The sequence below is a fragment of the Cervus canadensis genome, chromosome 19 (assembly GCF_019320065.1).
Source record: "Cervus canadensis isolate Bull #8, Minnesota chromosome 19, ASM1932006v1, whole genome shotgun sequence".
NCBI classification, from domain to species: domain Eukaryota; kingdom Metazoa; phylum Chordata; class Mammalia; order Artiodactyla; family Cervidae; genus Cervus; species Cervus canadensis.
Genome location: NC_057404.1, coordinates 44,432,320 through 44,456,502, shown reverse-complemented (window position 1 = coordinate 44,456,502; position 24,183 = coordinate 44,432,320). Strand labels below are relative to the sequence as shown.

Below are 24,183 nucleotides of genomic sequence, written 5' to 3'. Positions count from 1 at the left end.
ATTCAACATAGTATTGCAAGTCCTAACCATAGATATCAGACAAGAGAAAGAGATAAAAGGAATCAAAATTAGAAAGGAGGAAGTGTCACTGTTAGCGATGACATGATACTCTAATAGAAAATCCTAAAGGCACCATCAGAAAACTACTAGAGCTCATGAATTCGGTAAAGTTGCAGGTACAAAATTAATATATAAAAATCTATTACCTTTCTATACACTAACAGTGAACTATCAGAAAGAGAAATCAAGGAAACAATCCCATTTACCACTGAATCAAAAAAAAAATAAAATAGTGAATAAGGAATAAACCTACCTAAGGAGGAAAAGGACTTCCCTGGTGGCTCAGACAGTAAAGCATCTGCCTGCAGAGACCTGAGTTCAATCCCTGGGTCAGGAAGATCTCCTGGAGAAGGAAATGGCAACCCACTCCATTATTCTTGCCTGGAAAATCCCATGGATGAAGAAGCCTGGTAGGCTAGAGTCCATGGGGTCACAAAGAGTCAGACACGACTAAGTGACTTCACTTTCACTTTTCGCTTTCTTTCAAGGAGGTAAAAGACCTGTAGTTGAAAAACTATAAGACGCTGATGAAAGAAATTGAAGATGTCACAAACAGATGAAAAGATATACCATGTTCTTGGATTGAAAAAATTAACATTGTTAAAACGATCATACTTCCCAAGGCAGTCTACAGATTCAATCCCTATCAAAATGCCAATGACATTTTTCACAGAACTAGAACAAATAATTTTAAACTTTGTATAGAAACACAAAAGACCCCAAATAGTGAAAACAATCTTAAGAAAGAAAAACAGAGTTGGAGGAATCGTGCTCCCTGACTTCAGATTATACTGCAGCGTTACAGTAGTCAAACCTGGTACTGGCACAAAAGCAGACACATGGATCAATGGAACAGAATAGAGAACCCAGAAATATACCCAGGCACCTGTAGTCAGTTAATCTACTACAAAAGGGACAAAAATAGAGACACTTTCTTCAATAAGTGATACTGAGAAAACTGAATAGCTACATGTTAAAAAAAAAAATCAGAACATTCTCTAACACCATATGCCAAAAAAAGTCAAGTCTACCATTTCAGACTCTAAGATACCATGACAGAGTGATTCTCCTAGTAGTTTAATGGACACAGGAAACTCTCATGTTACCCAGTTTTGGAGTTTTGCTTGCTTGCTCAGCATTATCACTAACACATTTAGATACCCTTTCAGAGAATTCACTCTACTGAAAGATAGTTTTGTTTTTTTTTTGTTTTTTTTTTTTTTTGAAAGATAGTTTTTGTCAGTAACATTGCTAAATAAATTTTGACTCTAGTTTGGAAATGAAATATTATTTTTTTTAAAGTCATTCTCATACCAATTGATTTCTGACATTTGGACATCTAAATTTAATGTGCGTTGTATGTACAGGGTCTTGGGCAGAAATGATAATAGAAATTTTCAGAGTTGTTCTGCAGTTACCCTCAATTTTTGTCCATTGTCCATAAACAATGTTCTGTGAATTTGAAATCCTACTCACACAGGAAAATACCAATATCAATGATACTAAAGAAGATTTAAATTTTATAAAGGAAGTTTTACTTTTATGCCTCTTAAGTGGAAATTGTATAGTGAATAGTGAAATTGTGAATGAAACTGTCTAATAAATGAAAAACTAGATTCTGAATTTTTTAGTATTATAATTATTTTTTTCATAAAGCAAGTTGTATAATTTGCCCTGAGTATAATTTACTAATCTCCTAAAATTAATTTGTAAATGAACATGCTTGTAACATATTAAAGTCCTTTGATGATGCACACTCAAATTTCAGAAAGTTACGAACTTGTCAGTGACTCCTGTTTTCTTCTTTTCTTACCATTTCATAAAGCAATCAGTCTTTTCTTTGAAGAAGCTCCTCACAAATGATGCATTTGATTGGAACTAACGCCAAGGTCAAATCTTTCTTTCATCAATCAGTTCTTCATAGAGAATACTTTGGTCAAATTCTTTAGTTCATCAGTCAGTCAGGCACGCCTTCCATTCAGACAAAACCTCTTTTAGCAATGCCCCATTCAGCACTGAATGACTGAAAGCAGAACTAGAGTAATCAAGAGTTCTTTATTTTATCTTCATAAATGTACAGCTTCATGTGAAGGCTGAGGAAAATACCTGTAGAGCCGGCAATCTAATGAAAAAGAAGATAGAAGCATTGATTGTATGACTTGCTGATTTTAAAACTAATCTTTCTGAAGCAGTTTTAATTTGAGAATGTTTATGTAGATTTAATTTCTAATACTAAAAAGGTAAAATTCCTAATCCCTATTACTTATAAAGTGCAATAAATTCATAAAACTTAGCAACTTCCATTTCTATTTAAAAGCTAATAAAGTGAGAGAACAAGTGCTTTACTGTTACTACTAAAGAATTTATAGCAGACATAGTTACAGAAACCCAAGGCATTCAAACTCCAAAAACAATTGAGAACAATTTTTTTTTTTCAAAATAAGTCTGTCTGTTACATGATGCATAGGCTTTATTCTCTCCTGCCTAGAAAGTCTAAATTAGAAATTATATATGTGGAATCCCACTATGAAATTGAGGAAAAAGAGAAAATAAGCAAATGAGATAATAGTTAGACTCAATCTTGAAAGCATATTAAGCATATAAGTAAAAATTTTTTGAATCCCCATATTTTAAATCAAGTGAATTTTGAAAGTTCTTAAATTTTCTAATTATGTTAAATAAGTTTTCAGGAGTGACTACTAGTATTCAACAAGTTTATGTTGAATTGAGATGTATTGTGTTGCCTTTTGTGAAGGGTAGGGGATCCTACTGCCCACCAAATAACATGAAGAAGAATTGTGAATGGCCCTTAGTCTGAATTGGGCTTCCCTCATGGCTCAGCTGGTAGAGAATCGCCTGCAATGTGGGAGACCTGGGTTTGATCCCTAGGTTGGGAAGATCCCCTGGAGAAGGGAAAGGCTACCCTTTCTAGTATTCTGGCCGAGAGAATTCCATGAACTATACAGTCCATGGGGTCACAAAGAGTTGGACACAACTGAGTGATTTTTTTTTTTTTAAGTCTGAATCAGTATTATGACATGTAACAAACATATGCAGACAAGTTCGGTGGTCTGGAGTCTGATTTTACCTCCTTTACAAGTAAGATACACTGTCAATTTGCTTTAATTATCTAAGAAAGCATTATGTTGTTCTTCATTTCTGAGAATCTACTTTCCACCCAACCATTCATAAGTAATGAATGGTTCTAACATAAATCATGTTAGAAAAGTTCAATACTGAGTCACAAAACAATTTTCATATTACCAGAGCTTTAATAAATGCAATTTACAACAACAGTAATTATACTTGAAGAAAAATGAAATGTGTTTAAAAGAGCTGTTTTTAAAGATAAACAGTGCTCTCATAAGGAAAAGTATACCTCATTTCTTTCCATCATATTTGAGCCAGGAAGTTGTAGTGAAGGAAAAGGTTAATGGTTTCTTATGTGTGCTTTCCAGGTGGCTCAGTGGTAAAAAATCTGCCTGGCAGTGCAGGAGACACAAGAGACAAGAATTCGATCCCTGAGTTGGGAAAATCCCCTGGAAAAGAAAATGGCAACCCACTCCAGTATTCACTTCAGTTCAGTTCAGTCACTCAGTGGTGTCTGACTCCCTGTGACCCCATGAACTGCAGCACACCAGGCCTGCCTGTCCATCACCAACTCCCGGAGTTTACCCAAACTCATGTCCATTGACTCGGTGATGCCATCCAACCATCTCATCCTCTGTCGTCCCCTTCTCCTCCTACACTCAATCTTTCCCAGCATCAGAGTCTTTTCCAATGAGTCAGCTCTTCGCATCAGGTGGCCAAAGTATTGGAGTTTCAGCTCCAACATCAGTCCTTCCAATGAATGCCCAGGACTGATCTCCTTTGGATGGACTGGTTGCATCTCCTTGCAGCCCAAGGGATTCTCAAGGGTCTTCTCCAACACCACAGTTCAAAAGCATCAATTCTTCAGCACTCAGCTTTCTTCACAGTCCAACTCTCATATCCATACATGACCACTGGCAAAATCATAGCCTTGACTAGAAGGACCTCTGTTGACAAAATAATGTCCTGCTTTTTAATATGCTGTCTAGGTTGGTCATAACTTTCCTTCAGGAGTAACCATCTTTTAATTTCATGGCTGCAATCACCATCTGCAGTGATTTAGGAGCCCAGAAAAATAAAGTCAGCCACTGTTTCCCCATCTATTTGTCATGAAGTGACAGGACCAGATGCCATGATCTTAGTTTTCTGAATGTTGAGCTTTAAGCCAACTTTTTCACTCTCCTCTTTCACTTTCATCAAGAGGCTCTTTAGTTCTTTTTCACTTTCTGCCATAAGGGTGGTGTCACCTGCATATCTGAGGTTACTCATATTCCTCCCGGCAGTCTTGATTTCAGCTTGTGCTTCTTCCAGCCCAGCGTTTCACATGATGTACTCTGCATATAAGTTAAATAAGCAGGATGATAATATACAGACTTGATGTACTCCTTGTCCTATTTGGAACCAGTCTGTCGTTCCATGTCCAGTTCTAACTGTTGCTTCCTGACCTGCATACAGGTTTCTCAAGAGGCAGGTCAGGTGGTCTGGTATTCCCATCTCTTTCAGAATTTTCCACAGTTTATTGTAATCCACACAGTCAAAGGCTTTGGCATAGTCAATAAAGCAGAAATAGATGTTTTTCTGGATGTTTTTCTTGCTTTTTTGATGATCCAGCAGATGTTGGCAGTTTGATCTCTTGTTCCTCTGCCTTTTCTAAAACCAACTTGAACATCTGGAAGTTCATGGTTCCTGTGTTGCTGAAGCCTGGCTTGGAGAATTTCGCGCATTACTTTGCTAGTGTGTGAAATGAGTGCAGTTGTGCGGTAGTTTGAACATTCTTTGGCATTGCCTTTCTTTGGGATTGGAATGATAACTGACCTTTTCCAGTCCTGTGGCCACTGCTAAGTTTTCCAAACTTGCTGGCATATTGAGTGCAGCACTTTCACAGCATCATCTTTTAGGATTTGAAATAGCTCAACTGGAATTCCATCACCTCCACTAGCTTTGTTTGTGGTGATGCTTTCTAAGGCCCACTTGACTTGACATTCCAGGATGTCTGGTTCTAGGTGAGTGATCACACCATCATCATTATCTGGGTCGTGAAGATCTTTTTTGTACAGTTCGTCTGTGTATTCTTGCCACCTCTTCTTAATATCTTCTGCTTCTGTTAGGTCCATACCATTTCTGTCTTTTATTGAGCCCATCTTTGCATGAAATGTTCCCTTGGTATCTCTAATTTTCTTGAAGAGAGCTCTAGTCTTTCCCAGACAACAACAATATTTGTGACTAACAAAAAAGTAAACATCAGCCTCCAACTAATAAAAATAAATGGAAAAAAAAAAGTAAACATCAGTGGTAGGAAATAGGTACACAGTACACAGCTAAAATGAGATATAGTTTTCTATTCTCCCATATGCTATAGTGATTGATATCAAAAACTTGAAGACATCCTATACTGGCTATCGTTTGTCTCTCTATAATATTCTCAATATTTGTATTGTTTGTTCATTTTTTTTCAGTCAAGAGAATCCATTCCGTTAAATGACTTAAAGTCAGAAGTATCACCCCGGATTTCAGCAGAGGACCTGATTGACTTGTGTGAGCTTACAGTGACTGGCCAATTCAAAACACCCACCAAGAAGACAAAGTCCAGTAAACCAAAGCTCTTGGTAGTCGACATCCGGAATAGTGAAGAGTATCCTTTACACATTTGGTTTTAAAGGGTGGTACTGCTTTATTCACATTGCTTCCTTTTCATTTAACGGGCATGTGGTAAAAACAATGAACATGTTTGGGATTCCTCTGAATTCAGATAGCTAAATAGTTCTCAAACTGGATGCCAGAATAGACTTGCATAATATTAATATAATGTTTCATAAGATAACATTACATACCAGAGACCTTAAAATACTTTCCAAACACCACCAGAATAATGGGCTATTTTCTTGGTTTTTGTGTTTCTCTGGTGTATATTGGTGCTCCTGGGGGAATTTGAATCCTTCCTGGCATAGATAAAGCTTTGGCAGAGATGAAGAGTAAGTGTTTACCTGGTGTACCTCATAGCCTCAAGAGGAAAGTTCACCAGATCTCAACACTGAACTTTTATTTATTATAATTTTAAAAATATTGGCTTATAGGAAACATGTTAAAGTATTTTCCACTGATATTTTACTATTAAATGTACCATAACTTCTGGTGGTTTTGCTTGACATTAAAATATGAAAAGTTACAAAGTAGTAATAGTTTGGTCTTTCTCCTTATATTTTCATCTCTATCAGATTTTTGTAAAGCGTGCCTTGATTGTCTATACTCTTAAATCTAGGTAAATGATTTTCTGTTTTTGTCTTTGTTTTTTTTTAAACTAGGTAACTACCTCTTAAAATAAAATTTTTCTTAGAAACTCAATATATAAAATATAAATGAAGACATTTTTTACAATTAGTTTTCTTTGTAAGTTAACATTTGTAGCATTTACTAACTATAAATAAGGGTTATAGGTAGATGAGGGTTGGCAAGTTGGTGGTTTCTTATATGCTGAAGTTGGCATATAAGTTTTCATGTGCATATTTTCAATCACAATTTTTGAAATGAAATTTTAAAATGAAATTCAAGCCATACATTTCCAGAACTCCTAAAGCAATCCCTAGAATCTTAGATTACTGAAAATACACTTTGAGAGCCTTCTACTTCAAATGATACCTCAGCATCTGTTCTGTGAAAAGTTTCTACTTTCTCTAGACTATGAGACCCCGAGTTTGGGGAGAATATAAGTATTCATGTTCCTGGTGTTAGGGCTTTAGGGGTACTAAGAGTTCCTCAGCAGAGTAGAGTGGACTCCCAAAAGAAGCATTCAGTTCCAAGTGACTGATCTGGGACCCCTGATGTACAAGTTCTTCTTATCTATTATTTCTAACGTTTTAAGTACTTTTAGTTTCTTAGTGTTTTAGTTTATGTTTCTTTTGGTTTATCCTTTAGTTATTGACTCGTAAAACCATCCAAAAAAGCGTATTTTACAGTGATCTATTCTAATGTTAAGGACTATTAGTAAAATAATTAAAATTAAAACAGTTTATGTATACGCCACACTCCAAGGTAAGAGAAACCCAAGTAAGATGGTAGGCACTAAGAGAGGGCATCAGAGGGCAGACAGGCTGAAACCACAATCACAGAAAACTAGCCAATCTGATCACAGGACCACAATCTTGTCTAACTCAATGAAACTAAGCCATGCCATGTGGGGCCACCCAAGACGGACGGGTCATGGTGGAGAGGTCTGACAAAATGTGGTCTCCTGGAGAAGGGAATGACAAACCACTTCAGTATTCTGCCCTTGAGAACCCCATGAACAGTATGAAAAGGCAAAAAGACAGGACACTGAAAGATGAACTCCCCAGGTCGGTAGGTGCCCAATATGCTACTGGAGATCAGTGGAGAAATAACTCCAGAAAGAATGAAGGAATGGAGCCAAAGCAAAAACAACACCCAGTTATGAATGTGACTGGTGACAGAAGCAAGGTTCAATTCTGTAAAGAGCAATATTGCAAAGGAACCTGGAATGTTAGGTCCATGAATCAAGGCAAATTGGAAGTGGTCAAACAGGAGATGGCAAGAGTGAACGTCAACATTCTAAGAATCAGCGAACTAAAATGGGCTGGAATAGGTGGATTTAACTCAGATGACCATTATATCTACTACTGTGGGCAGGAATCCCTTAGAAGAAATGGAGTAGCCATCATAGTCAACAAAAGAGTCTGAAATGCAGTACTTGGATGCAGTCTCCAAAATGACAGAATGATCTCTGTTCATTTCCAAGACAAACCATTCAGTATCACGATAATCCAAGTCTATGCCCTGACAAGTAACACTGAAGAAGCTGAAGTTGAACGGTTCTATGAAGACCTACAAGACCTTTTAGAACTAACACCCAAAAAAACTGTTCTTTTCATTATAGGGGACTGGAATGCAAAAGTAGGAAGTCAAGAAACACCTGGAGTAACGGGCAAATTAAGCCTTGGAGTATGGAATGAAGTAGGGCAAAGGCTAATAGTTTTGCCAAGAGAATGCACAGGTCATAGCAAACACTCTCTTCCAACAACACAAGAGAAGACTCTACACATGGACATCACCAGATGGCCAACCCTGAAATCAGATTGATTATATTCTTTGCAGCCAAAGATGGAGAAGCTGTATACAGTCAGCAAAAGCAAGACTGGGAGCTGACTGTGGCTCAGATCATAAACTCCTTATTGCCAAATTCAGACTTAAATTGAAGAAAGTGGGGGAAACCACTAGACCATTCAGGTATGACCTAAATCAAATCCCTTATGATTATACAGTGGAAATGAGAAATAGATTTAAGGGACTAGATCTGATAGACAGAGTGCCTGATGCACTATGGACGGAGGTTCGTGACATTGTACAGGATACAGGGAAGGAGACCATCCCCAAGAAAAAGAAATGCAAAAAAGCAAAGTGGCTGTGTGAGGAGGCCTTACAAATGGCTGTGAAAAGAAGAGAAGCGAGAAGCAAAGGAGAAAACGAAAGATATAAGCATTTGAATGCAGAGTCTCAAAGAATAGCAAGGAGAGATAGGAAAGCCTTCCTCAGCGATTAATGCAAAGAAATAGAGGAAAGCAAGAGAATGGGAAAGACTAGAAATCTCTTCAAGAAAATTAGAGATACCAAGGGAACATTTCATGCAAAGATGGGCTCAATAAAGGACAGAAATGGTATGGACCTAACAGAAGCAGAAGATATTAAGAAGAGGTGGCAAGAATACACAGAAGAACTGTACAAAAAAGATCTTCACGACCCAGATAATGATGATGGTGTGATCACTCACCTAGAACCAGACATCCTGGAATGTCAAGTCAAGTGGGCCTTAGGAAGCATCAATAGGATCACAACAAACTGGAAAATTCTGAAAGAGATGGGAATACCAGACCACCTGACCTGCCTCTTGAGAAACCTATATGCAGGTCAGGAAGCAACAGTTAGAACTGGACATGGAACAACAGACTGGTTCCAAATAGGACAAGGAGTACATCAAGTCTGTATATTATCATCCTGCTTATTTAACTTATATGCAGAGTACATCATGTGAAACGCTGGGCTGGAAGAAGCACAAGCTGAAATCAAGACTGCCGGGAGGAATATGAGTAACCTCAGATATGCAGGTGACACCACCCTTATGGCAGAAAGTGAAAAAGAACTAAAGAGCCTCTTGATGAAAGTGAAAGAGGAGAGTGAAAAAGTTGGCTTAAAGCTCAACATTCAGAAAACTAAGATCATGGCATCTGGTCCTGTCACTTCATGACAAATAGATGGGGAAACAGTGGCTGACTTTATTTTTCTGGGCTCCTAAATCACTGCAGATGGTGATTGCAGCCATGAAATTAAAAGATGGTTACTCCTGAAGGAAAGTTATGACCAACCTAGACAGCATATTAAAAAGCAGGACATTATTTTGTCAACAGAGGTCCTTCTAGTCAAGGCTATGATTTTGCCAGTGGTCATGTATGGATATGAGAGTTGGACTGTGAAGAAAGCTGAGTGCTGAAGAATTGATGCTTTTGAACTGTGGTGTTGGAGAAGACCCTTGAGAATCCCTTGGGCTGCAAGGAGATGCAACCAGTCCATCCTAAAGGAGATCAGTCCTGGGCATTCATTGGAAGGACTGATGTTGGAGCTGAAACTCCAATACTTTGGCCACCTGATGCGAAGAGCTGACTCATTGGAAAAGACCCTGATGCTGGGAGATATTGAGGGCAGGAGGAGAAGGGGATGACAGAAGATGAGATGGTTGGATGACATCACCGAGTCAATGGACATGAGTTTGGGTAAACTCCGGGAGTTGGTGGTGGGCAGGGAGGCCTGGCATGCTGTGATTCATGGGGTCGCAAAGAGTCGGACACGACTGAGCGACTGAACTGAACTGAACTGAACACTCCTGATATTTCTTTTCAAGCTACTTAATTAACCACTTGAAATTTTTAAAATACACACAGTATGAAAGGAACGTTCAATCCAAGTTTTCCAAAACTTATAGTCTGACTTTAATTTTTATTAATACTCTCCTTTATTTTCTTCAGAATAAATATAAATAGAACAGCAGCAAGCAGAGCAACTCACCTGAAAATTGTGCTCTGATAAGTATAGGTGAGTTGCCCCTCGTAGGAGTGTCGTGATGTCATCCTACCACTCTTGGTTCAAGGTTGGAACTCGGCAGAGACCTGGCTTCAGTGACTTTATCGCCTCTGATTTCCTCTCTTACTTTACTTGCTGGTTTCTTACTGGTCCAAAATGGCCAAGCATATTTATACATCAAGGCCTTTGCCCTCGCTCCTCCTGCCTAGAATATTTCTCCCCACATCTTTTATAGCCCACCTCTTTACATCATTCAGCTCTGCTGAGATATCACCTTTTCTCAAAGGAGATAAAGTCACTGAAACCAGAAGGTATGGGGCAGTCAGAAATCTCTACAGTGTGATTAGAGTTACTAACATGCCTTTAATTACTTGACTACCTGTAATCACTATTCCAAAAAATCCACAATGAGAGATTTATGCTGTTGGTTAAAAACTTTTCACTGTCCTGTTGAAGATATATAAATGTACATGGTGTCAGTATTATGCCTGACCTGTTTCTTTAAAATGAGAGATACTTAGAATGAATAATTTATTAAGATTCAATAGATCTAAGCGAATTGACTACCAATAATAGCAGTCATTAAGCTCTCACAGTGTGCCAAGCGTGGCATAAAATAATACCTCTATTTGAGTGATGAAGAAACTGAGGCTTGAAAAGGCTAATCAACTTTTGCAAGGGCACATAACTCACAGTTGGTAGAGCTAGCCTCATGTTCCATCCTTTATTCTCCAAGATTTATGCAGGTGGCTGTTTGGTCTTTTCATAGGACTGTTCAGCAAGCATAAACAAGATTGAGATATGTCACTTAATATAAATTAATGACTGAATGAGATGTGTGTTGATTCCAGATTATGTGTTCATACACTGTATGTCCGTATGCACTCAGTTGTGTCTGACTCTTTGCAACCCAGCCTGTGAGGCTCCCCTGTCCATGCCGTTTTTCCAGGCAAGAATACTGGGTTGCCATTTCCTACTCCAGGAAATCTTCCTGAGCCAGGGATCAAACTCACGTCTCCTGCCTTGGCGGGCGGATTCTTTACCGCTGCACTGCCTGGGAAGTCCCATCCATGGTATACATTCCTTCAGATCTTACACACACACTCAGCTATTAAGATTTCAGTGTCTCTGTATGTAGGGGGCTTAATCCAAATTAAATACAACTAATAGTTATCTTTATACAGACACAGACACAGAATCAAAGAAAAATGAGTTATTTTAAATATTGTAAAGAAAATTTGGAATGCTTTGAGAGAGGAAGCATTTTAGAAAGGTTCTTTCCTACTGTAGTAACTTAATTTATAAGATCTAATGCTTTCAAAGTATGTTTTATTAAAATTTTCCAAAACTGTCACTAAGACGCTGTAATTTTAAAACTAACGAATTAAGCCTATTGAAATCTTCGTATTTTTTGAAGGAATCATTTTTGTAGACAAACTTAATTTTTCAGTTAAACTCTGGGATTAACATGACTTTTCCTATCTGTTTAAGAAATGAATAAATATTTAACACTAGTATATTTTTTAAATAGTTTTATTTCTCCACTGCCTACAAATTAGTCCTGTATAGTATAGAGGGGAGGAAAAAGAACAAACCAGAAACTCTGTAACATCTTTTTCTTCCCCTAAGAAAGTTATTTTTTTAAGTGCTGTGTATAATATTAATTGTTTATAGTCTTCTTATGTCATTTTTATGCTTCCCAGGTGGCTCAGTGGTAAAGACTCCACCTGCCAAAGCAGGAAACGCGGGAGACACAAATTCAGTCCCTGGGTCAGGAAGATCTCCTGGTGTAGGAAATGGCAACCCACTCCAGTATGCGTGCCTGGAAAATTCCATGAACAGAGAAGACTGGCGGGCTACAGTCCATGGAGTAGCAAAGAGTCAGAGATGACTGAGCACACACCCAATCATTTTTTATCCTCTCTTTTGCTTTTATGAATCATTTAAGCAGGAAAATTTGGCTAATACAGTTCTTCATATAGGTGATACATCTTTATGTCGGTGAAAAATTTGTTTTCCTTATACATTTACTCTCCTGAAAACAATTTCAGGAGAGCAAATGTCTAGAGTTAAATTTCATGTCATCTTTCTTCATCTAGGTAAAATAATTAAAGTGATCATTTATGAAAAGGAAGGAGGCAGTGTTATCCTTCAGCAAGATAAGTTACCAGTGAATTCAGAGGACAGCCTTACCCCTCCCTAGAACTCTGCTATGCACATAAGGAAAGAAAAGTATCTTTTTCCTCTACTTTTCTAAGTTCTTTTCTATAGGGGCCCCTATAACAGAAAAGTATACAGATTTTATTTAATAAAAGTTTTATATGACATGGGAGCCTTCATAAGGAACACCTGAAGAATTGACTAAACCTGAGTGTTTTTAAGCTAGGTCTGATGAAAAGTGGACAGCCATGGGAAAATGTGACGGAGCAAAAGGAGTTTGAGCTAAGTGTTGTAAACGTTTGTAGTAAACCAAGGAAAGCTTAGCAAGGCCTGTCTGTTCAGATTCCTCTTAGTATTCCTCAGTCTTGAAGATAAGGATGTTCCTATCCTCTAAGTATTAACATAAGGAGCGTGCGTGTGTGCTAAGTCACTTCAGTCGTGTCCAACTCTGTGCGACCCTGTGGACTCCAGCTCTCCAGGCTCCTCTGTCTGTGAGATTCTCCAGGCAAGAGTACTGGAGTGGGTTGCTATGCCCTCCTCCAGGGGATCTTCCCAACCCAGGGATCATACTTGAATCTCTTATGTCTCCTGCATCGGCAGACAGGTTCTTTACCACTAGCGCCACCTGAGAAGCCCAATATAAGCACGGCATCTCTCAGTTGAAGGTTTTATGACCTGATGCATGGGGAGGTCAGAAAGTCCTTCCTGCACATGACATTTCTCAAATTCCTTCGACTTAAAATATTCAGTATGTCAAGATGCCGTAATTTGGGGTGGCGTGTCCTGAACCCCATCACCTGAAGTTCTGTTAAAGCTTTAGCCATTCAACTTATGATATAAACATTCCCAGTTAAAATAAAAATACCCTGCAAGAGATAATATTTTAATCTATTATCAGTTTTTGTGATTGTAGGTGAGAAGAAACATGTCAAAAATCTGAGAGAACTGCCTCTAACCTTGGAGGAGACCAGGAGAGGAGGGGAATTTAGACAAGGAAATCTGGAGGACATGAAGACAGACTTCGTACACTTGCAGTAGAGATATAATCCCAGCTTTAGAATACGAAGGAATCCTAGAGATAATCTAGTTCATATTCTTAATGGTAGAGCTAAATGGCTTATATCAGGGAGGCTAAACAGCTAAGTTTTTGTTGAAATCTGATTTTATTTTTGTTTTTGTGAGAAGGAAACATGAATTGTTAATCTAGGTAAAGGTTCAGGTCAGTTATTTTTGTCTTTCAATACATAATGGAGATTTCAGAGCAAACAATAATTGAATATTTTAAAGAGGCAATAGTAAATGTTCCTCAGGTAGTACATAAATTTCATAAGTACTTAATAGTTTTAAAGGTAATCCACAAGTTAAACTGCTGTTTTCTTTAATATTTCTAAATATTTCATTTCAAATTCCCTAGAGTTCATATTTAGTGTGGTCTTAGTCATATAATGTGGGTCCAACTGTTATCTATGAACAGAAATACTTTGAAGATCTGTTCTCATTTGCTTCAAGTCAAGATTGGTTTTGAAGCTTTATTTTTAAAACTCTTAACTTTTTTTAAATATCAGAAGCTATAAGAAAGACCTCAAGCTTACACTTTTTAATTTAAAAAGCACATAAATTCAGTTGTTTTCATTAGTACACCACGTTATTCATCCTTAGTAAATGCTAGAATTGCTCTTGTCTCTGTGTCCTGAAGAGTTAATTTCTAAAAAAGTCTTCAAAGTACTTGTGAAGGTACTTGTGAGGTACTTGTGTTCAGAGCAAAGTGATAATAAAGAGGCTTAGTAAGATTTTTGTTTGATCTAGATTTAACATACTTAAATTACAGTTTCTATTCAAGTATACTACCATAGCTGAATGGACCTTGTATAATGTGGGCGTATATGGTAGCCACCACCGAAGAATGTCTCCACTGTCTGGATTAATAGTCTTGAGAAGTACATCAATTGCTGTTCAGTTGCTCAGTGGTGTCCAACTCTTTTGCAGCCCCATGGACTCTAGCCTGCCAGACTCCTCTTCCCATGGGGTTTCCCAGGTAAGAATACTGGAGTGGGTTGCCATTTCCATCTCCAGGGGATCTTCTTGACCCAGGGATCGAACCCACATCTCCTGCATTACAGTCAGATTCTTTACCATTGAGCTACTGGAGCAGGAGAGCTCCTAGTTTCTCTGACACCTATCCATTGCCCCAGTTCGTGAGTTCCATCAACCTTATTTAAACAGCCAGTCAGTCCTGCCTGAGAACCTGCTTTATTGGTTAAATCAGAGCCCCTGCCCAACAGGAACTCACAGTCTAGTGGCTGAGGCAGACAAGTGAGATAGATAATTGCCATCCCGTGTGAAATGCTCTATGTCTGAGCCATACTCAGAAAGCCATGGTAATATAAGGATGGTCATCTCAGCCAGATAATGCCCAAAATGAGTCTTAAAAGACAAGTGGAAGTCACCCGAGCAATGAAGAGAAAGAGGGCACTTGAGACTGAAAAAACACAGTGCATGGGTGCAAAGAATGTGAGGAAGACACATTAAGGGAATTACCAGTACTCTGGATATACTTGGCTGAAATATATGAGGTTAGAAAGTGAGACTAAAGTAGGCAAAGGCAACTTACAGAGAATGTTGTGTAATGTGCTAGGAAGTCCAGGTTTTATTCCATAGGTTGTGAGAAAATGTTAAAGAATTTTGATCAGTTAAGTGGCATGCTCAGATTTGTGTTTCAGTGAGAAGAATGACTATGGAAGGAATGATGCAGGCAAGACTAGAAGGATGGAATCACCCAGAGATTTGTTGTACTTAAATATTCCTTCATATTTCCAGTCACAGAGAGTGAGGTCTCTAGCTTTGCCCTAAAATAAACTAGTTTTACTGGGCCCTTTGGGTTGGTATCTATGCTGGAGAAAGTCCAAGGAAATGACTCCTGTTGCTATTTCTTTTTCCTCATACTGTATTTTGACAAAAGATAATTATGTATCATGACACTCACAAGTATTGACAGGTAGTGGTGCCACAAGTTCGGAAGGCCAGGAGGCATTTAGTGTATTTGCCCCTGACACTAGTTACTCTAGGTTAGGCACAATTCTGAAATTTGTTTACTCAGCAAATATGTTAGATGTATTCTAGACACTGAATTAAGCATTGTAAGAGTTTCATAGATGAGATAAATGCAGATCCTTTATATAAATCATTTAAAGTCTTGATGAAAGTCAGGTACATTAGTATGTGTTAGTGGTTTTAGTCGCTAAGTCATGTCTGACTCTTGCGGCCCTCTGTAGCCTGCTAGGCTCCTCTGTCCATGGGATTTCCCAGGCAAGAATATTGGAGTGGATTGCCATTCACTTATCTAGGGGATCTTCCCAACTCAGGGATCGAACCCATATCTCCTGCATTGACAGGCAGATTCTTTACCTTTGAGCCACCAGAAAAGCCACATTAGTCTGTGTTATAAAAGATCAAAGGGCTGTCATGAGAGATGTACAGAGACTGTAGGAAGGGAAACTTTCATGGAGGAAATCTCAAAAGATAGGTAATATTTGAACACTAAATATAGAGAAAAGCTATTTAGGTAGGGAAAACGACAGGAACTAGGCAGAATGTGCACTGGAAACAGGTGTGATCCAGTTTGGTTGGAATTGAAGTAGTTTGGTTCTGTTCATAAGGGCCGAACTGAAAAATCTGGACTTTGTCCTGTAGGCAGCCATGGAAGGTTTCTCAGCGTCGGTGTGGTAATCAGAACTTCGTTTTAAATGTTTTAGTATAACAATATTGTGAATAAAGTGGATTTCCAAAGGAAAAGAGAGTTAGAGAAAACAAAAGGCTATTGCTATAGTCTAAGCCCAAAGTAATGAGTGTCTGAAATAGGCAAGTGATAATGGGATAGAGATAGGGCAATGGGATTTATGAGTACAGTATAGTTGAATGTTACCACTAATAGGATGACAAAAATGAGGTTTTAGAGTGACTTGGAGATGGTGATCCTATTCAAAGAAAGCAGCAATAGATTTAGCAAAGAAAAATGGTGAAATCTCAGGGTATAATTTTTATAATAGGAAGCTTTTGACTTTTGATATACTAAAGGTATAGCCTTTACTTTGAGGTCTTTGACACTAACTGTAATTTGCTAACATAGCAAACAAAGAAGCCAGCATATAACTGAGCCTACCTTCTTGGTCTGGTAAGCTATAATTATGCTTTGTGTATAGAAGTGTGATATCAGCAAGTGAGAATTGCTGTGCACTTTTAGAATTTAGAAAACATGAGATTATTTCTGTACTGAATTTTGAACCATCAATTACTTAAAGGAATTTTTAAATCTTTTAGTAAAGAATTCTTCTGGAATATGAAAATTTGCCTATGTAACTTACCTATATCGTGTATCCATATTATTCTTAGAACTGATATTTTTTCTGCATTCTTCATTAAAGTGTGATTCATCTTCTTGTACCATCATATAGAGTGACTTGTAAGAAAGTCTTCATATCTTAGAAATGTACAAGATAATACACATCATCCTTACCTATTAATATTGTTCTAATAACCCAACTCCTTTATCATACACAAAAATATTTAAGGTGCAAACGCACCTGACCCAGTGACTGCTATAGTAATCAGATGCTTTTGTGTTATTATAGCTACTGCTATTCCATAGAAGAGATTTCATTGTAATTCCTATCAGCTTCTTTAATCATGTCTTATATCTTTTAACTCCTTCAAATTCATCATTGAAAATCCTAATAGCAAAAATGTCTTATAAACACTGAAAGGATAATAGCTAGTGTTTATGTGTGCCATTGTTTTTATTGTGTTTTTTGCCAAAACCAATCTTAAAATTATGGTGGACATTATTATAAGTACACTATCAAGATGTATATATGATTGAGGCTAATTACCACATAAATACTTGGGCTTCTGTAATCTTGGTTTCTAAACCAGATACATGACTTTTTAAGTTTATTGTTTGTAAAATAGTATAGTGTCTGTTGGGTAGTACACCCACTATAGAACCTCTTTGAGTGTAGGCAAATTCTTTACCACCTGAGCCCCCAGGGAAGCCCAAATGCAACAGGCAAATGCAGTGAATTCAAATTTTTGTCTAGAATATGAGGAAAGCAATGAAGTAACAGTCACAATTCTAAAAAATATATTGTTGCATGTTCGTCTCTCAGTTCAGCTCAGTTGCTTAGTCGTGTCCAAGTCTTTGCAACCCCATGGACTGCAGCACGCCAGGCTTCCCCATCCATCACCAACTCCCAGAGCTTGCTCAAACTCATGTCCATCGAGTCAATGATGCCATCCAACCATCTCATCCTCTCTTGTCCCCTTCTCCTCCTACCTTCAATGTTTCCCAGCATCAGGGTCTTTTCCAATGAGTCAGCTAAAGAACTTACACATATTTGTCCTCCACTGCAGTTCAATGAAATAAAAGAATATGAAGAAAGTGCATATCGCAGTGTATTCTTATATCATTTTGCTCTCCTTGCCATGTTGTGCCCAGGATTAATCAGAGTCACTATATGTCAGAAATCGTCTTGTGTTTCACTGTACTTAATTTGTCCTATTAACACAGAATATACAGAATCTGTTTTTTGTTCATTTTTCAAACACCTAATACTTTATTATGATTATGAAAGACTGAAGATTTTAAAAAATCTTTGACTACCTGCCTTTACAATACAGTCTGACAGCCTCTCATGTGTTTAGAAATTGCCTTAAAAAAGTTCTACTTCATCATATGATGTTTGCGTCATATGAGAATTTATGTTGTAGGCAGTGAAATGTAAATAATTACCAAGGAAACAAGATCTTTAAATAACCAAAATTGTCTCATTGTCCAGCTTACTTAAGAAGAGAGTGTTCATTGTAAATGTATTAATGTGTAACTAGACCAGTCTCATTCACCTCTGCTATTTGCCAGTCACACGGTTAACAGCTATTTAGAGGTTTGACCGTTCTGTCTACAAGCATCCATGTTTACCCAATCTTATTTGCACTATAAGTTTTATGACAAGAGTGTTCTTGGATGAGTGCTTTTATATGTTTTCCAGGATTTTTTGATTGAACTAAACTAAAAATGGGTTTTTAGTGTGGTTTAAGATTTTTTTTTCTTTTGTGTCTTATTGTCCAAAATGTTAAAATAGTCTTAAAAAAATTTGAAATAGTTTTGTATTTTGTATTCTAACTTTTCTCTTACCCAAAGGACTCTGTTGCCATCATACTTTGTCAGCATTTTAACATTTAATCTAGTGAATTTTTTTTTAAACATTAAACCATAAAGCACAAAAGCAAATTCTAGAATGATAAATTTATGACATAGTGACTAAAAGGCAACTTGGACTAAAATCTTCTTTAAAAGCCCATAATAAATTGGTGATATTGAACCCAGAAACTCATCTAGATTCTTGTCTATGATTTTAGATACAGATATTAGATATTGGGTATTTGGATACAGGTGGGTACTTTTTTTAAACCAAATATTTATAGATTTTATCTTGTAAAATAAATAATTTTATTTAATTCTTTAACATGTGGCTGAATAAATTATGTGTAGAGAAGGCACTCAAATAAGTTTAACACAGTCTGAGCATTGTCTTTTATCTTTGATTTTGAAGAGAGAGAATCTAGTTGGCTCAGCCTGTGTCAGACATCCACCCTCACCCTTGCCCTCCCTACTATCCTGTCAGTCTTGACTGTGGCAGCGTCACCTGACTCAAACATGACAGCCTAGGCTCATCCTTTCATCAGGGTCAGGGGCTGAGGTCCTTTCAAACAAGAAAGCAGGGTTTGGGCAGGCAATGCAAACGTGTCTGCTAGAGCATTTAACTAGTATAGATTTGTATTGTGTTTGCTACTGAAAAAACACTAAAAAGGAAAAATGTCCATGGTTGACACTGGCTATTTGATAAACACAGAAACTCTCTCTGGCAGCTGACTCAGGCTGGCGGATGCAGATTCCTTTGCTAAAAACAGTTGAGTTGTCCTGTTCACAGTTTGAGAAAAATCAAAAGTTTTTATTTTAAGGTATGTCCTTATTAAAGATTAAAGTGCTATTGTAGTAATTATATGCTGAGGACAAAGTCATTTCTGTTCATGAATACTGAAGCCGATACTTTAAATACTGAGTCATTGTAAATGTTCAAAAAACTAGAGCTGATGAAACTGAAGGGTGATCTGCCTATGATCATAAATTCTCTGTTCATTCTAGAATATTCTAACTAAACAGTGTACCTGGAATGATATTTATTCTATTTCTCACTTCATTTTCCAGAACTTTTTACATCCTTTCCCTCATTATTAGTGCCAAATGCTTCTCTTTAAAGAAAAATGAAATAACAGCTGACTAGAAGTTTAAGATATGTGTTCAACCTCCACCATCTATCTTGAGAGTAGGAGCCTCAAATTTCTCCTCTCTGTGTTAATGAGGGAAAAAGAGAGATTGAGAGAAACAGAGAAGTAATACCCTAAAGATGAACCTACAAACTTGGGCAGTAGAGAAATTGACATGTCAATAAATAATTATAACTTTTGCCCTTCTAGAGCAATGACTGATTAGTTTTTTGTTGGGGGGGGGGCAGATATTCATTGCTTGTGATATAACCTTTTAAAATGCTGTGACTTTTCTATTTTGTAAAGAATATATCTAAAGTGGAAGTTTAGGGGGAGATGCTTCTATTAAACATAAACATCTCTTCATGATCATCATCAGTGATTATAAGGAGGAGACAAGATACAGCCTAGACAGACGTCTCACAAGCTAACCTTCACATTCACTCTCCTAGCCTTTCTCCAACTTGTTGCCAAAGTGCAAATGTGATCTGTTACTTATCTGCTTAAAATACTTCCTGATTTTCATTGCTCTAGGAGAAAGACCAATTTTAACAACATGATCTGCAAGGTGCCTTATGATCTGGCCTCTGCATTCATTTCCAGGCTAGTATGCTATCTTTGCTCTCTGCATTCTACTATACTGGCCTTCCTTCCTTTCTCTTGATTAGTCATGTGCCTCCCCAGTACACACCTCACATTTCTGCCTGAAATGTTTGTCCCTTCCACCACCCTGTACCACCTGTATTCTGTTCTGTTGCCTAACTTTTATTAATTATTCAAATTTTACCTCAGCCATCACTTATTTCCTTGGTGGAAACCTTCCCTGTCCTCCTCAAATTGACAGGTCCTATCAAAGCATCAGATACATCTCTTTCAGAGCAGTTTTTGTAGTTGTTAATTTATGCTTTTTAAAAAAGTGACTGATATAATATCTTTCTCTATAGACTCTATAGGAAGAGTCCTCTTTTTAATTGCACTCTTTTGTAGTAGAGCTTTAAAATAATCACAGTAGTAATGATAATAGTAATAATGAATTGAAAGCCTTGAATGTTGTACAACCTATGTGATTGCCATTGATTTGCTGCATTCTGATCACTTTCACAATATTTCGTTTAATCAAGAAAGTCTCATTTACACCTTTGGCTAATCTTTTTCCTTTCTGTCAGAAGTTCAGGGGAAAAAAAGAAGTGAAACTAATGAATAACTAAAGTAGTAATTAATAAAAGTTAATTAATAAAGTAGTAATTAATAGAAGTTTATTGTATACACACCAAAAGACAGTTTGCAAACCAGGAGCAGTTGAGCCAAAAAATGGAGTAAGGCTCAGAGGTATATTGTTAAAAAGCAGCAGTGACTATTTTTCAGTGACTGGTTATAATATTAGAATTTTCTTAAATGAAAGGGAAATGGTTAGTGAGCATCAAACATCAATTTAGGGAGACAGTTTAAGTTTCACTTACGATTTTCAGAGGCATAAACAAGAAGTGACCCAGGTCAAGTTAGCCTCGCTTGTCTTGCAAAACAAGCTAAATTTAATCTTTGCTTGTATGACTAAACTGGTTTTGTCTGTTCAGGGGATTTTCAAGTCTTCTCTCCATTTCTGTTTGATTTTAATGGTACTCTCTTCTGAGAATTAATTCCCTGTGAGTTCTCTCACACATTCAAATCTGCACACAAATAAATGTTTCCCTTAACCTTTTTTCTCAGTTTTGTTCGGGGTCACATTTCAGGCAGCATCAACATCCCATTCAGCACTGCATTCACTGCTGAAGGGGAGCTTACCCAGGGACCTTGCACGGCCATGCTCCAAAGCTTCAAAGGGAAAGTCATTGTCATCGTGGGGAATGTAGCAAAGCACACAGCAGAGGTGAGTGTACGCAGAAATGTCGTGTGGACCTCATGATGAGTTATTTACCTGCCGACTGCAACAGGTTGTCTAAATGTCATTTCTTCAGGAGCTGGTTGCAAATCAAATGAGCTTTGAATCTCTCTATATTCTTACATCAAAAAGATTGTCTACCTTTTCCCCGTAAAAGAATTCAAGCTTGTTTTCCTCACTGTACAGCATTAGGATCAATGCTAAGCTTGGGAAACTTCAAATGATAGCCTACTATGTTTTGTTTTGGTTTTGATGTCTTGTTTTTTAACTGTTTTCTGAAATTACAAGAAGTAAATTCAGCTCCTTTCATTGGAGAAAAACAGTGGGACTTGATTGGTGGTTCTGAAAGCTGATCATGATGGAATTTGTTGGATTTGTGGGTTTTGTTTCTTACAGGCTCAAAGCTTTATGGTAATAGAGAATTTGGGAAGGAGATCAACTTGCAGCAATTGAGTATATGAAACAGTAAAATGGCTTTGCTCTCTTCTGGCTATGTTCTTAAAATTTTTGAAACATGAAACAGAGTAGTTTCTGGATGTCAAAAACTTCACATTTATTTTTTTTAATTTATTTATTTTTAATTGAAGGATACGTACTTTACAGTATCGTGTTGGTTTCTACCAAACATCAGCCTTTATTTTTCATAAAAGACAAGTTAGAGGCTACATGGACTATGAGAGCCAAATGTACTTATTTAGAAATCCCTCAGTCAAACATTAAAATGTACACTTTGAATATGTATAAGTTATTGTATGTCGATCAGAGCTCTATAAAGCTGTTTTTAAAATGACATATCTAGATGGAGGCAGCATTGAACCAGGACAGGCCCTTTTTCTAAAAGGACAGAAGAATCTGCTCCTGAAAAAGTAGCAGAAATAGTTTGCTCCCTGAAGATAGCTTATGTAAATAAACTGAATAATCCAGAAAGGACATCTATGGAAATGTAGTCAAGTGAGAACTTTAAGACTGTTGTCATAGGCTGTTTTAAGCATCTAATAATCTTGTTTCAGAAGTATTGGCTTTTGACACTAAATTAAAGTCATCCTTGGTAAAAAAAAAAAAAAAAAAAAGCTTAATTGACCAAACTAAAGAAATATCTGGGTGGATAATAACTATATAAGTCTTAAATTACTCATCTCTCTTTTTGTCACTGTATCTAGTACCTGATAGGGAATCTAAATATACCTATTTCAGAGAAAGTCAGTGTAATAAATGGCTATATGTGCAATTTTAATAAGTAACTGAGAACATTTTAGAACTGAAGCCTTGGTATCTCAATTATTTTTATGTAAATTGGCTTTTATTATTATTATTATTACTATTACCCAATATTGCTGCTGCTACATTAATCCATATTGCCATATCACTCCAATTAAAAATATCCATTTTCCATTACAATGCATATCAATACATTCAACTCACAGAAATAGTATTCAGAATTACATATTTCTGGGTTGCACATAATACACAGCCTTAGGAAGAATTGTTTTTTATTACTCCAAATGAGCTGGACTTTTAAAAATAATTTTATATTTTGGCTGCACCATGAGGCATGCAGAATCTTAGTTCCCTGACCAGGGGTATAACTCACATCCCCTACAGTGAAAGCACAGAGTCTTAGCCACTGGATTGCCAAGGAAACTTTCAGGAAGAAATGTTCACAGTGATAATCATCCCAATTACTGACTGGTGATTGTGTGCTTGGCACTGTGACAAGTCCTTTTATATGTTATCTTTTCTTATTCTTCATAACAGTTCTATGAGGGAGGCATTATTTACACATTTTATGTACAAGGAAAACTTAGATTTGCAGTTTATCTAATTTGCTTGTGTCTGAGCCGGGACTAAAACATGGGTCTATATGACTGTAAGGCCATACTCTTAAGTTAGTGAGCAAGTAAGTCTTTTGAGTCTGAATGCTGCCATTTGCCCTGTTTTTTCAAAGTAGACTTGTTCTAATTTTTTATGGATCACAATAGTTCCTCCCAATTATGCTCTAAGTGCTAACAAGCTTAAGGCTCTACTTTCAGAAAGCATTAACCATTTGAAAGATGGTATCAAGTGGACCTGTATAACTGAATCTTCTTAAATGTGTCAAATGCCTCCAAACAGCCCACTCATTGTATTAATCTCTAGACTTATGTTTATTCTAAGTTTACTTTATCATAAAGGTCAAAACATATATACCAATAAGTGGGTAACTCATTTCTTTCATTAAATAATAAACTATAGATCATATGTCATGTTGTGAAATGTGTGTATCACAATGTGAATAAATTTAAAAGTTCAACAAATGAAGGAAATCTGGAAGCAAGACTATTTAGATGAAGTAATAAGAATATATGATAATAATGGTATAAAGCACCATCACATTCCTAACAAATTAGCCAGTGTCTTCCTTATCAGAAACCAGATGCTATCATAGTAGTTCCTTCTTCCTCAGACTCTACATGATTATTCATACTTGCAGATAAGTGACTGAACAGATTGTATGCTTAGCTATTAATGCTTCAATCCAATGTCAGAAAGTAATTTTTGAGGAACAGTTTTAAATATTTGTATAGAGATGTGTCAACTAAAAAAATGCACAA

At 37.0% G+C, this 24,183-nt stretch overlaps 1 protein-coding gene across 3 annotated transcripts in view; it reads left to right on the top strand.

Annotated features, from left to right (window-relative positions):
- The window catches only part of TBCK (TBC1 domain containing kinase), a 195,277-nt gene that overhangs the window by 146,746 nt on the left and 24,348 nt on the right, over positions 1–24,183 (top strand). For all 3 annotated transcript variants that reach the window (XM_043438214.1, XM_043438215.1, XM_043438216.1), the window contains exons 24-25: positions 5,607–5,782; positions 21,421–21,580. In XM_043438214.1, coding sequence (XP_043294149.1) covers positions 5,607–5,782; positions 21,421–21,580 — 336 coding nt within the window. The remainder of the gene's footprint in view (positions 1–5,606; positions 5,783–21,420; positions 21,581–24,183) is intronic.